The sequence below is a fragment of the Triticum aestivum genome, chromosome 4B (assembly GCF_018294505.1).
Source record: "Triticum aestivum cultivar Chinese Spring chromosome 4B, IWGSC CS RefSeq v2.1, whole genome shotgun sequence".
Taxonomy (NCBI): domain Eukaryota; kingdom Viridiplantae; phylum Streptophyta; class Magnoliopsida; order Poales; family Poaceae; genus Triticum; species Triticum aestivum.
Window position 1 is genome coordinate 468,761,126 of NC_057804.1, and position 14,826 is coordinate 468,775,951.

Consider the following 14,826-nt stretch of genomic DNA (forward strand, 5'->3'; position numbering starts at 1 on the left):
CCTCCTGGCCCCTAGATTCGTCATCCCCTTCAACTGATCTTCCTCGCTATGCTAATAGAAACCATGGGAGGGCCTAAATGCAAAATCTCCAACCGCTCGGGTCTGTCTGCCTACATGGCTGTCCGCATTTTTTCACTCGCCTCAGCTGATTTAGGATTAATCCGAGTCAAGCGTCCAAGTACAGTGTGCAAAGTTTGTGTTTTGCAAGCAGGAGGACTTAAGTGAGCTTCAGTGGCAAATACAAGGGCTGATACTGTATTTAACTCCTCCTCTCGCTCTACCCCCCAGAAAACTATCCTCTCGCTCTATCTCTTCCCCTATCCCCCAGAAACCCCGAAAATCTCCGCTCGCCCGCCATGGCGACCGCCGCCCAGGTCGACGCCACATTTCTCTCCTTCCTCTCATGCCCCCGTCACCACCCCGCTCCCTCCCCTTCCGTCTCCTTCCTGGCGACCCCTGTATTGCCCTCCTCGCTCCGGGCCGCTGCCGCGGGGGGCCAAACCCTCACTTGCCGCTGCCGGGGCCGTCGCGTCGCCGTCGTCGCTCAGCTCCCTACTATGTAAGGATGGTCAATAATACTGCGACAACTCAACAATTTGTTCCTGATAAACATTTCTGAACTTGAGCTTTTTTGTCCATAACTACTTTTGCGCGATTTGATTATTGTATTTTCGGATCCTGTGACGAGCTTGATTTAGGAATTGTTTTTTCTCTCCAGGATTCCAGAGCTAGCTAGTGGGGAGAAGAAAATCCGGTAAGCTATAATCCCCTCGATATGTCGCCATCTTGTGTCTATACACGGAGCTGACATGGGGATTCACTGCACACAGGTGGTCATCGAGGGCGGTGCGATCATTTGCAATGGCGGAACTGGAGGCACGGAAGATGAGGTACCCAACCACAGGCACCGAGGGGCTGCTTATGGGCATACTCGTTGAAGGTGAGGCACAACCACGTTTGATCTTACATTTCTGCCCGAACATATGCTTATTTGCTATGCTTGTTGGTTGTATAAGTAACTTAAGTGTGGCAAAGTAGTTGTGAACTGTGGTTGCAAATGGGATATGATGAATTGGAAGAGAATGAGGAATGTTAGATTTTCTTTGAAAAGAAAAACATTATAAAGAATAATTGAGGCGTTAGAACTTCGAAGATTTTGGAGATTCCTTCTCAGAAAGATACTAGAAGTAAGTCTGAGCTAATGATTTCTTGTTTATCTTGTACTCCCTCCCTCCGGAATTAGTTGACCATCAAACGGATGTACCTAGTAGCACTGAAATGTGTCTAGATACATCCGTTTGAGTGTCAACTAATTCTGGACGGAAGAAGTAAGAAACTAAGAGTATCTATGACTGACTGATGAGATTTGGCTTAAAAGAAACTAAGAATACTTTTTCGTAGTTTAAAAGAAACATATAAAAAGGATCGTGTACACTACACCATTATTTATAAGGTGTCCCTCCTTGCATGCTTAGGCGGCAAGTAGACCTGGCAGCATCTTGCAATTTTGCCCGCTTTAGGCGCTTAGGCGGCAAGTCGCCCTGGCAGCGCCTTGCAATTATGCCCGCTTTAGGCGCTTAGGCGTCGCTTAGGTATCAGGATGGTTGGTGCTCGCCTTAGGTCGCCTTATAAACGATGCACTACACATGCTCTGGTGCTCAATTGCTGTTTTAGTGGACATCTAAAGATTCCTGATACCATAATTTACCATGATATTGCCAAACGTTAAGCTAATATTTGCTGTTTCTCAGTTTTCTACATTGCTATGCCTATTTTGATGCACTAAACTACAGATTTGTTGCTTTCAGGAACTAGTGATGCGGCAAAACTTATGCGTGCTAATGGAATCACATTGCTCACGGTGCGTGACGCGGCAGCAACAATACTTGGGAAGTCAGAAATGTTTTACTTCAGTCCTATGCATCCACCATTGACAGAATCTGCACAGCGTGCCCTTGATTGGGCTGTAAACGAGAAACTAAAATCAGGTTATTTCCTTCAAAATATGCTTCCATTATTGTTCATTACTCATTTGTGCTGAAAAGGTACTCAGAATTCTTCTCTGTACTCTCTAGTAAACAGTATCTGATTGCGCCATATGCTTGTTCTTACTGTTATGGGGCTTAAGCAACGAGTATATCTTTTCTTGTTTGCAGAACAAGTAGTGTTGGTGTATTATTTTCCATAATTGCTAGTCTACTGAAGATTAATGAAGATGTCTAATATCATATATTCACATTGCATATATGTTTAATGATTTCGTCTTAGGTTTAACACAAAGATTAAGCTCTAAGGCATAGAGGAGGAATGTAGAATACTATGTTTACTTCTCCCTCTGTAAAGAAATATAAGACTTTAGTGATCTAAACGCTCTTATAGTTCTTTACGGAGAGAGTACTTTACTTCTGCAACGTTTTTAGTAATGTGTTTCTATACGATGACTATATGTTACCATCTCCTACAATCTGGATAGCTAATACTTAAACTGTAACAGGTAACCGTAGTCATGCTTTTAACAAATCGATCATTGCATGCATGCTACTACTTCATGTACAAAACAAGTAAAATGTGTTACCATATAGGCTTATGGTTACCACAGTAAATCACTCTAAACTAGGTATATAGTCATATACTATTAGGTCACTCTATTGGGAAAACGATGATTCACGTAGGACATATTTCATTTTGTTTTGTTCCACTGCAATTTACTCGAATTTAGCCTTCTTGTATAATGTTGGTTTACATTTGTAGAGCCATTCCTACCAATGCTCCGTCCAAAATAGAAGTGCATACAATCTGTAGATTAATGATTAGAGCCACTATGCACAATTGATTTTCCTCAGATGTGTTATCTCTCTATCATCTATATAATTTACTTCATTTCCCTGATGACCGTCTATCAGACCATTAGGCTATGCGCACCTGCTGACCTGCATCTGTAACATAAGCTCTGTTGGAAAAGGCAGTGCCTAGGAAGCGCTTAGGCACGCCTAGGCACTAGGCAATGGCCAAACGCCTCGCCTAGGGCATAAATGGAGGCTAGGCAGGGCAAACAAGGAATTGCCTACGCAAGCAAGAAATCATGCCACATACTGCATTAGTATGCCAAACGGGTTATATTCCAATGGTAGTAGACGGTAATTAACTTATTTATATGCCCTAAACTAATATCAACACCCATATAATAATCACAAATACACTATGAGTAAAAACTATATTACCGCCTAGGCCGCGCCTAGGGCGCTTAGGCACCGCCTAGGCACTAGGCAAAGGCCAACCGCCTCGCTTACGCCTACCGCCTTTTCCAACCTTGAACATAAGAGCACGAACTGGGTTTAAATGATGAACATAAATGCTGCAGTGCAGTGTCTTTGATTTCATTTCTGTGAGTCTCTGAAATTGTTGATATGTGACAATGATTTCAATCTTTTGTGGGGGAGAACATACTGATGAGAACCAAAATTATCTTGACACTGGGCTCCTGGCTCGATGAGCTAATATCTAGATATCGGTTTGGTATCTGTATCTCTCTATGGTCATATTACAAATCAGTTACGCTTCTCTCAGATGTTTGAAAAGTGACGGTATTTTCTTACAGTGACCCTGAGAACCCATAACTATACACTATGGAGTATGCAATGAATAGGATTTTTGTGGTTGGGCCGTTCGATCTGCATGACAAATCCGAGGACAACATGTGTGCATGACCATGTTGCCGTAAGTCTATTGTGGGCTTAGTAATATTTTTTGTGCCTTTTGAAGTCCTAAAAGCAGCCTATGCCCACTTTATGTTACTCATAGGTCCCAAATGGAGAGAGCATATGTCAATGTGGCCAAAATTTGGTTCAATATATTTGGTCTTATTGACAAGAATTTGCATTCATTTGGTTTGTTGCCAATACGTTGCTAAAATTCTATTCACATCATAGTTGCCGGATTTGCAGTTCGCTCGTTCACGATTCAGGTTCAGGATTCGCAATTCAGTAGTGCCTATGAATCGAGTTTGATAGGGGTATACATCTCCGGTTCGTGAATCGGGTGACCGTTACGTGAATTCAATGACTCCGATTCATGAATCCGACGGCTGCGATGACTCGGATTCTGAACTCAGTATAAGCAAAAAAAATATAAAAAATATACGAGTGCCAAAGGGCATGAAACGATAAAGTCACTAATAGAATAATCAGTAATGTTTAGTTCATAATCAACCACTGGACTGTTTGCAACCAGCTTAGCAGCTTGATTACATGGCTTCATGCATAAAGACATAATGAGTTGAATAGTTAAAAACCAGAAAAATGCACATATAAAAAATACTACTCTGCGTTGTTGACCCTTTGTGCGTATATAAGCTCTTAATGAGCACCTGAATCAGTGACATAACAAATACCAAAATCTGATTAGAGACGAATGGAGGGAAACTTCCCACCAAAAATTTTACTTTATGGCCACATGCCGGATTGCTTAGTCTCATCAGACCAGATTCATCGTTTTCTTCAGAAAGCCCACGCCCCCAACTCCACTACATTGTCTTCAAATTTCAGGCCGTCCTAATTCCAGATCGCCAACTGGTGGACTGCTCTGCATGCACCAGGGCCCCCGTGTAGAAGCTGCAGCGAGTACCATGTAGGACACATCGCCTTACCCGCGATGGAGGCGATGCAGAAGGTGCTGCTGCACGGAGGCGACTCATCGGATCCAACATCTTCATTGTCGTCATGCCGGCCACCACATATTGGCCGTCGCCGTCGTTCACCAGCTACATGCATGCGCCGGGTCGAGTAGCTGTTGCCCACCCACTATGTCTGCGCCGAGCGCCGCAGTTCCATAGCCACTGGCCGCTAGAACAAGGGTTGTGCTGCTGCACACATGCCTGCACCAGGTTAGCCAACGATTTCATTTTTTGGGTTTGTTTTGAGTTCGGCGAATCTGGCACCGATTCGCTACCGATCTGAGCAAATTTGAACCCCGTTCTAGATAAATCTGTCGGAATCTGGGTTCAGTGGCTTTTGTAGCGAATCCGGCAACTATGATTCACATTACATGTCAGTATTCTTCACAAAGTTGAGCAAACCGAAGTGGACAAGTTTTGACCAGACTTCGGCACAACTTGTTAATTCAATGTCAGTATAAAGCAAGCAGCCAAGGACACCTTCACTGAATAACTGAAAACATGCCAGTTTTCACCAAGCATAGGACCATACATTCAAGCATCAGACCAAGGCATGTGTTACTCATTTGTTGTAATAACCTGCAAATGCATTGGATATGCTGTAAAGCCTACTCCCTCCATGTCACAATACATACCCATTTTAGATTCCATTCCAGTCAAACATTTTAAGGTTTTACCAACATCTGCAACACCAAATTAATAGAATTAGGTCCATCATGAAATATAGTTTCCTAATGCATGCTTGATTTTGAGGAAATATATTTTCATAAAAACTCATGGTCAAGGTTACCTTTGAGACATGTCAATGTAGGAGGGAGTACTTAATTCCTTCCTTTTGTAAAATTGCTTCGTTTCCGACTTGATAAAGGACTTACCAACGCCGTTCGTCCACTGGATTGGCAAAAGCTGTTTCAGCATATCTTTTACTGCAGGTATTGTTTATATAGGGTTTAGAGCTGCTTATATTTTGCATGAAGCCTAGATCTACCGCTTTTGTCCATTTGATATCATTTCACAAAAAACGAGTTGAACAGGACCATGTTAGTACCAGTTTCCTCTAATAAGTTGAGTTTAAAAACACACTGGGTGTGTTAGCAACTCTGTCTGCAATAAAGTTATATAAAAAGTGCTCTGATGGGATTGCTCCTGCATTGATAATTTTATATTTAGAATTAGCATCCAGGAGTCCTTAAGAACACCATGAACTTCTTAGCTTGACAACTCCAGCTCGGCATTCATGAGATGACATCTTCATAGTTCATACATGCAGGACTGTGGGGCAGGTAAATATTATATTTTGTTAAGTCCCGTTAGAATTGAAGGGGTTGGAGGTTCTTTTTTTTGTTAAGATTATGTACCTCTCCAGACATATCACTTATGATCTGCGTGTCTGAGAAGGACCTGGAATTGAAGTCGTGTACGTTTGGTATTGTAAAGTTTGGTTGGTATCAACTACAGTGCTAGTCTAAAATTGCATCAAAACTCTTGCACAAAATGACTGTCCCTGGTCATACTGTAGCTATTACAGTTTCGAATGCTAGTATTTCCCCCACTTTTGCGATATAGTAGTATTTCCATTTCTGAATCGGTTTGTTGCTACGTGTTTGGGTCTAACACTATGAATATGATCATTTAGTTCAATGGGGTCTAGATATTTATGGCCACTCCCTTCTTAAGTGCACTATGCTTAGAGTCCTGTTGGTTTTATCTACCGCTTGTTAAGTGCACTATGCACTATTCTTAACTTTGTGCTCCTGAACTCTGATTGCTGATTCCCTTGTATGTTTGGTGACCGGGTAGCACTGTTCCTGATCTGTGTACGCGTTTGAGCGTGAATGGAAGTGTGATGCATTTCTTTGTTGTTTTCTACCTTCCCATGTGAAATATCATATGTTTATTCCTTATTTGTTTTATTTAATGAGTTGAATTCTGACTTCAGGTGAGGACGGAGAGGTAACGGCCAATCATTTGTTCCTGGCGATATGGTCAGATAAAGAGTCAGCTGGTCATAAGGTTCTGGCTTCCCTTGGTTTTGATGATCAGAAAGCCAGTTTGCTGGCCAAAACGGTAATGGTCTAATTCTTCGTCTGAGGTAAATACTTCGCAAGTTCACAGGGCTCATGGTTTCTCAAACCTTCTACCAACCCTTTGCAGGCAGGCGAAGAGAAAACAATGAGTCCTAGATAGCAAATCGAGCAGCCGGTTTATAATTGAACTTCCCTGAGGTTCTTTATGTGTTCACCTGGCAACATCTAGGCACTAGTTGGCGGCTGGCGGCTGGTGGTACCATGGATCCACATTAAGTTAACTTGAAGAGATTGCTTCTATAAGTTTTAGGGGTTTTAAGATCGGTTAGGCAGAATCCAAAATGTGTACTCCCACTATTGCCAAATGCAGTACATGTAAGAACATTACGATGTATTTTCAGACGAACACGGTTTTGTTCCACTCTCAGCTAGTTTGTTGGACTGCCCTTCGGAGACCCCTTTCAAAGATCCAGATTCCGAGTTCATCCCCACCTTCAGAGTTTCTGTTCAATCTGAATCCTGACAAATCATAACCATTTTATGGAAAGTGACTGCTCTCCGCATCACCGTATAAGTTTGACGCGTGACATTATCATCATTTGCGCATAAGAAGTGTATAGTTTTCTCATCATTCTAAGCAGGGGAACGGAAGCTTTGCGCACTTTACACCAAATGTGCAACACGAGGTTGGTAGTACCTGGCACTATGCTTCGATTGCAAGGACATCTACCTTCAAATCTTTTACATTGTTTATTGCTGTTTTCACCCTGGCTCTGCGCATTGTTTTTGTTCTGCTTATTGGCACAGAACAACCAAGCTGACAGCGACCATCGGGAGGTTATACATTGTATTCGCGGACAGGGAGGTGTCATGGCTCGACACTTAGCATGTACATACTGGAAGCCGACGCCATGTTGGTGTGGTCAGGTGGGCTGCCCCATTCCCGGGCTTAGGTTTCAGCTCCCAGGTCCTCATCAGGTAGCATCAATCTGCCACCGACAGGGATCAGAACCAGCCCGGGGACGACGAACAGGACCAGCGAGAAAGTAAGCGATGTGATTTATTGGAATTCCTTGCGTGCCAGCAACTGCATGAACACTTTCAAATTTATGGGTAACTGCTTACTATCATGGGGGGTTTATACTTCTTGGCATGTCTTTTCGGATGGACCATATATATCGGAACCAGCCGTTCACGCTGCTGCCACATAATGGCATTAAATCGCATGTTTCAGCAGGGAACTCAACCTGTAGTTCTGTACAACTTCTGTGGGAGTGTAAGTGCATTCCAAGCCTCGTGCTCGCTAGCTAGGGATATAAGTATATTCAATTATGTGTGGCAAGTCGCCGGGTTAACAAATGATCAAGCAAAAAGTTGTGTGCAACCTACGTGTTGGCCGTTTTCTTTTCGTCTTGAAGCGTGCACTAGTCTACTAGAGTAATGCATGCAAGGCTATATATAAACAAGCACGAAGATTTTCGCTTCTCCGGTGTAGAGAATTATGCAACTCACGATATATTGATCGGGTGCAATATGCACGTATATATAAGTACAAAGGGTAGCCACGTCCTCGACTATACATGGAAGGAGGAGGGCTTGTTGTACAAGAAATACACATATGTTATCTACATCTCAACAACCCCCCGCAGTCGAAGCGGCACCACGGTCGACGCAAAGACTGGATCGGAACTCCTCGAAAGACGCAGTAGACAAGCCCTTGGTCATGATGTCAGCAAACTGTTGGGACGTAGGTACATGTAGCACGCGCACATGACCCAAAGCGACCTGTTCCCGAACAAAGTGGATATCAATCTCAATGTGCTTGGTGCGTCGATGATGAACCGGGTTGGCGGAGAGGTAGACCGCAGAAACATTGTCACAGGAGACAATCGTAGCCTTGTCAACCGGAGACAAAAGCTCATGCAACAGCTGACGAAGCCAGGAACACTCGGCGACGACGTTGGCAACGGCGCGGTACTCTGCTTCAGCACTGGAGCGGGAGACGACAGGCTGCCGCTTGGACGACCAGGAGATGAGAGATGGTCCAAGATAGACGCAATAACCAGAGGTCGAGCGGCGCGTGTCAGGGCAGCCGACCCAATCGGCGTCAGAATAAGCCGCCATGTCCAAAGATGATGAAGCCTGAAGTGACAATCCAAGATCCAAGGTGCCACGGATGTAGCGCAGAATGCGCTTGACCGCGGTCCAGTGAGCATCACGTGGAGCATGCATATGGAGGCAAACCTGCTGCACATCGTACTGGAGCTCCGGTCGAGTAAGAGTGAGGTACTGAAGAGCACCAACAATCGACCTATAGAAGGGAGCATCTGAAGCAGGAGAACCATCTGTGGCGGAGAGCTTGGCCTTCGTATCAACAGGTGTGGCAGCCGGTTTGCAGTTAAGCATCCCGGCACGATCCAGAAGCTCATGAGCGTACTTCCGCTGATGAAGAAAGAGGCCATCTGCTCGACGAAGAACCTCGATCCCGAGAAAATAGTGCAGAGGACCTAGATCCTTAATGGCAAATTCAGCACGAAGACGATCAGTGAGCTGTTGAAGAAGAGTAGGCGAGCATGCTGTCAAGATGATGTCGTCAACATAGAGCAGAAGGTAGGCAGTAGCATCACCCTGGTGGTAGACAAACAGTGAAGCATCGGAGCGAGTGGAGCGGAAGCCAAGCTGAGTGAGAAAAGCTGCGATGCGCTGGTACCAGGCGCGAGGAGCTTGCTTAAGGCCGTACAAAGACCGAGAGAGCAAGCACACATGATCCGGAGAAGACTCATCAACAAATCCAGTCGGCTGCTGACAGAACACCTGTTCCTCAAGGTGACCATGAAGAAAAGCATTCGAAACATCCATCTGGTGCACAGGCCATGAGCGAGAGACCGCGAGCTGAAGAACAGTCCGAATCGTGCCGGGTTTGACAACCGGGGCGAAGGTGTCGGTGAAGTCAACACCTGCTCGTTGACGAAAACCGCGAACGACCCAACGAGCCTTGTGTCGGTCGAGAGTACCATCCGGATGAAACTTGTGTTTGAACACCCACTTCCCGGTAATGACGTTGGCCTGAGGAGGACGGGGGACGAGCTGCCAGGTGTGATTGCGTTGCAATGCATCAAACTCCTCCTTCATCGCGGCGAACCACATGGGGTCACGAAGCGCGGAACGGGCGGAGGTCGGCACGGGTGATGGCGATGAAGAAGTCGAAGCGACGCAGGTGTACACGTCCGGTGGGTAGCGAGTGCTGGGCCGATGGACGCCTAGCCGTGACTGCGTGACAGGGCCAGCAGGCGGTGGCACAGCAGCCGCTACCGGAGAAGGCGCCGAGCCTGGTGGTGAAGATGCCGGCGACGCGCCCGGCTGTGAAGAAGCCGGGACAGAGGATGACGACTCCGGCGAGCGAGCCGACCCAGTGGCCCGTGAAGTCGACGAAGCCGGGGAGACCGGCGCAGAGGCCAGCGCGAAGCCCGGCGATGAAGCAGCCGGAGAGGCCGGCGCGGAGGCCGGCTCGGATGCCAGCGCGGAGGCCGGCTGGGAGGCCGGCTCGGAGGCCGGCGCAGCTGATGAAGCGGCGGGCAGGAGCCGAAGCGCCGCACGTCCAGGGGGCGCCCTACGCCGGGTGGTTAAACCAGGGCGGATAGGGTCGGCCAAGGAGGGACCGGGCGCCGAGGAAGAAGCCTCCTGCTGTTCCTGTTTAAAAGGAAAAGACAACTCGTCGAAATAAACATGCCGGGATGTGATGACACGGTGGGAAACCGGGTCATAGCATCTATAGCCTTTGGTGTTAGCCGGGTAACCAAGGAAGACACATGGAAGGGAACGAGGAGCCAGTTTATGAGGAGTGGTGGCGACAATACTAGGGTAACAGAGACAACCAAATATACGAAGACCGTCGTATGAAGGAGGAGACCTGAAGAGAAGGTGGTGAGGTGTGAAGTTCCACCGGGTACGACATGGACGAAGGTTTATGAGGAGAGTGGCAGTAGCGAGAGCGTCAGGCCAGAAGCGGGGTGGCATGTAGGCATGGAAAAGGAGGGTGCGGATGCAGTCGTTGAGAGTGCGAAGGATGCGTTCGGCCCGACCGTTCTGCTGTGAGGTGTATGGACAGGTAAGACGGAAAACAGTGCCATGTGTGGAGAGAAGGTTGCGGATGGTAGTGTTGTCGAATTCTTTCCCGTTGTCAGTTTGCAAAGCTAGAATGGGACGACCGAATTGTGTGGCTACATAAGAGTAGAAAGCCATGAGCGTGGCAGCAACATCGAACTTCTTACGTAATGGAAAGGTCCACACAAAATGAGAAAAGTCATCCAAGATAACAAGATAATATGAAAAACCAGTGTTACTAGCAACCAGAGAGGTCCAAACATCACTATGGATTAACTCGAAAGGTAACGACGCAACTGTGGATGAAGTACTAAAGGGAAGGCGAACATGTTTGCCCAGACGGCATGCGTGACAAGAGTGCGCATCCGTTTTATTACATGTAAAAGAAAAATCCCTAATAATATGACGAAGAGCGGTGGAGCTAGGATGACCGAGACGTGCATGCCAGAGATCAACGCCGGCGGAAAGTGCAACTGGTCCAGCAGGTGAAGATGATGGAGGCTGGACGGAGTATGTATCGCCGGGACTGTCACAGCGGTGAAGAACCATCCGTGTGAGGGCGTCCTTAACAGAAAAACCAGCTTCGTCAAATTCCACAGTTACAGAGTTATCACGAGAAAGTTTACGAACACAAACTAGATTCTGAATAAGCTCGGGAGACACAAGAACATTATTGAGATAAAGTGGCCTAGAGTTGGAAGGAAAACTTGTGGAACCAATATGAGTGATAGGAAGACCAGCACCATTACCGACAATGATACGAGAAGAAGTGTGAATAGGAGACACGGAGGAGAGGTTACCCGGGTAAGCGGCCATGTGCGAAGATGCATCAGTGTCCATGAACCAGTCACCACCGCCGGAGTAAGCCCCGGTCGGAGGCTGTTGATGAAGAGCAGCAAGCAGAGCCGGATCATAAGAGGCCGGCGCAGGGTAGCCCGAGTAGCCGGTCACGCCGTTGCTAGCGGTTGGCCCGCCATAGCCAACCGGAGCAGGAGCGTAGTAGGTTGATGGAGCGACCGGGCCGGTTTGCTGACCGGCAAAGAGGGCCTGATGCCCGGAAGGACCGGGACCGAGGAGGCTTGGAGCGGGGGGGGGGGGGCACGGGCATAGTGTAGGCGTGCACAACCCCGGTCCAGGGGTTGTGGCCACCCCCCAAGGTGGCGTCGGCTGCTGCTGCTGGTGGACGGGCCCGGCGCGCGGCTGTTGTTGCTGCTGTTGACCTTTACCGCGGCCACGGTGTCGCTGGCGCAGTTGCTGTTGCTGCGGCTGCTGCGGCAAGTGTTGAGGAAGAGCCGCAGGGGCACCAGGGATCGGTGGCCGCTGCTGGTACGGGGCGCCGTAGGCGCCGTTTGGCGCTGAAGCAGTCGGTGGCCGGGGCGCCTGGAACGGCGCGGGGAAGCCGGGGGGAGCACCCGAGGGCGGAGGGCCACCGCGTGAGTAGCCGGCGGCGAAGGCGGTGTGAACGGCACGGGAGCGAAGATGCTTCAACCGGCGTTCCTCGAGACGAAGATAAGCCACCGCCCGCTCGTAGGTAGGGTTCGCCATGAGTGTGAGGTTGGAGGCAGTGTTGCCGAGATCCTCATTGAGGCCGGCGGTGAGGGTGGAGAGGAGCAACTCATCGCCCACCTTGAAGCCGATGTCATTGAGCTCGTCGGAGAGGGTCTTGAGACACATGCAGTAGTCGTCGACGGAGGAGTCGTTTTGATGACACCCGAAGAACTCCTGCTGCAGGAAGACGATCCGTTGGAGCTTGTTGTCGGTGAAGAGACCGACGATCTTGTTCCACACCGTGCATGCATCGTCCTTGTCGCGAACGACAGTGTGGAAGATGTCTTTGGACACGGTGAGAAAGAGCCACCGGATGATGGTGGCGTCGATCGCCAGCCAGTCGGCGTCGCGGTTGAGGACGAAGAGGTTGGCGGTGCCGTCGATGTGGTCCTGCAGATTATACTCACGAAAGAGGAGATTGAAGTATGTCTTCCAAGCATAGAAGTTCGCCTCTTTGTGGGAGAGGATCACCGGGACGCGACGTTCGATGGGAACATCACGGATGTAGGCGGGACCGGGAAGGGTGGCGGTGGAGGAGCCGGAGGAAGAGTCGAAAGGGTTCGGCGGCTTCACCACGGGAGGGGTGGAGGCGGCGGACCGGTCGGAAAGAAGGTTGGAACCTGACATGGCTAGGGTTTAGGTGCGGCTAGGGTTAGGCGGCGGCCGGGGCGGGTTTGGGTAGATGGCAGCGGGTAGCGAGGGTGTTAGGGTTTGGGTTGAGTGCGGCTAGCGACGAGAAGAAGGGATCGCGAGCGGAGCGGCGGCAGGGAGCCAGCGACGCGGGAGGGAGAGCTACGACGGCGGCGAGGGTTCGGCGACGCGGGCGTAGGGAAGCGGCGGCGGCTGGGAGGCGACGCGACGCGCTAAGGGAGGGTGGATCGGACTAAGGCTGATACCATGTAGAGAATTATGCAACTCATGATATATTGATCGGGTGCAATATGCACGTATATATAAGTACAAAGGGTAGCCACGTCCTCGACTATACATGGAAGGAGGAGGGCTTGTTGTATAAGAAATACACATATGTTATCTACATCTCAACATCCGGCGCGCTTTATCGATTGTTTACTCTTTCGTGTCTGCCCCACTCCTTCGAATGTTTGCATCAAAAGGCATGTGCCCCCTTTTTGTTGCCTACTTATATAGTATTATGCATTTTTGTACGGAGTAGAGTGCCCGGTGTAAGATAGCAATAGCATGCATCTCTTGCCTGTACTGATCCGTGCTTTTGACATGTAACACCAAAGATTGCAAATGCAATTGTAGCATATCATTCATTCATCCACGCATGCCATTAGCATCTTAATAGCGTCGTCTTGTGAGTCTGGTACCTGCTGAGCCGTTTCTTGATGCCTATATATGTGTTCTCTAGTCTCCTCCATTACAAGTATAAATCCAAAGTGGTAGGACCAAGAGATGTATGGCGTGAGTACCTCACAGAATACCACTTGGGAGCTAATCAGGTGTTAATCCCAGATCTCTCGGGGAGCTGCGGCCACTGGCCACCCTCCTGGTCTCCTCCACACTGGACAAATCCACTGTCATATCTCTAGTAGTTCTCCGCCAGCCCAAAGGTCAAGGAGATGCATCCACGACGGGCGACTAGTCCTGTAGATATGATAGCTCATGCCCATGCACGTCCAAAGCTGATGCTCTTTCTTAGGTCGTTTGACTACCAGCACTCCACGGGATATATGGCGTTGGACCACTCACTGCCAGCGCTTAGCCTTTTGCAATCTCGATCTGCCTAAAGTTTCTCACGTGCCATCTATATCTACATATCGGACGCGTAGGAGCACTGTAGTGCTGGGAGTTGGGAAAGTTACGTAGGTTCTCCTTCCCGCGCCACATTAAATTCACTGCTAGTGGAGGAGAGTGCAAGTCCGGTTCCGGTCCGGCAAAGTGGTGTGCCCCAGCCCCCAGGTGCTGATTCCTGTGGCGCTCCTCGTCCAATCATTCAGTTATCTCCGTCTCAGGATATGCCCTATTACTGCTGCTGCTGCTAGTGGTGGTGGTAGATGTATCAGCTTCGCTTAGGTTGATCATTTATAGACTACTAGAAGAACACCCGTGCGTTGCAACAGGACCACATTAATTTTAAAAGTTCAATATTAATATTCTCATATATATCAAGTGACATTGGCGACCTTTTTTTACCATCAATTCCTCACACACACTCTCTGCCTCCCTCTTCCTCACTCTCCCCCCTCCCCCCCTCTCTCTCTCTAACACACACACATATCCATCTTATTGGGTACGGGACCATAATCCATCTATTTCACACACACACGCTAGTACATAACAATATGGATTATGTGTATTATATTTGCCACCACAACTAAGGGAATTAATTTCATGTAAATCGGCCAACCATAGCTCCAAGAATACGCGGAGAAGGTGGCCCGGGTCGGCGTCGGCGCCGTCCGGCACGGGCCACGGGCCCGCTTCCAAGCGCGTCTGCGCGTCGGCCAC

General features: G+C 48.4%; 1 protein-coding gene across 1 annotated transcript; it reads left to right on the top strand.

The window, feature by feature from the left end:
• Window positions 1-269: 269 nt before the first annotated feature.
• LOC123092770 (ATP-dependent Clp protease ATP-binding subunit CLPT1, chloroplastic) lies at window positions 270-7,126 on the top strand. The gene is made up of 6 exons (XM_044514592.1): window positions 270-559; window positions 719-754; window positions 831-940; window positions 1,809-1,988; window positions 6,612-6,739; window positions 6,827-7,126. The coding sequence occupies exons 1-6, from the start codon at window positions 357-359 to the stop codon at window positions 6,857-6,859; spliced, it is 690 nt and encodes a 229-aa protein (XP_044370527.1). The 5' UTR covers window positions 270-356; the 3' UTR covers window positions 6,860-7,126.
• The last annotated feature ends 7,700 nt before the right edge of the window (window positions 7,127-14,826 follow it).

Excerpts from the sequence above, each read along its gene's own strand:
- LOC123092770 (XM_044514592.1), top strand. The coding sequence starts at position 357 with ATGGCGACCGCCGCCCAGGTCGACGCCACATTTCTCTCCTTCCTCTCA. Across the intron at positions 1,989-6,611 it reads AAACGAGAAACTAAAATCAG|GTGAGGACGGAGAGGTAACG; the intron begins GTTATTTCCTTC and ends TTCTGACTTCAG. Across the intron at positions 6,740-6,826 it reads CCAGTTTGCTGGCCAAAACG|GCAGGCGAAGAGAAAACAAT; the intron begins GTAATGGTCTAA and ends AACCCTTTGCAG.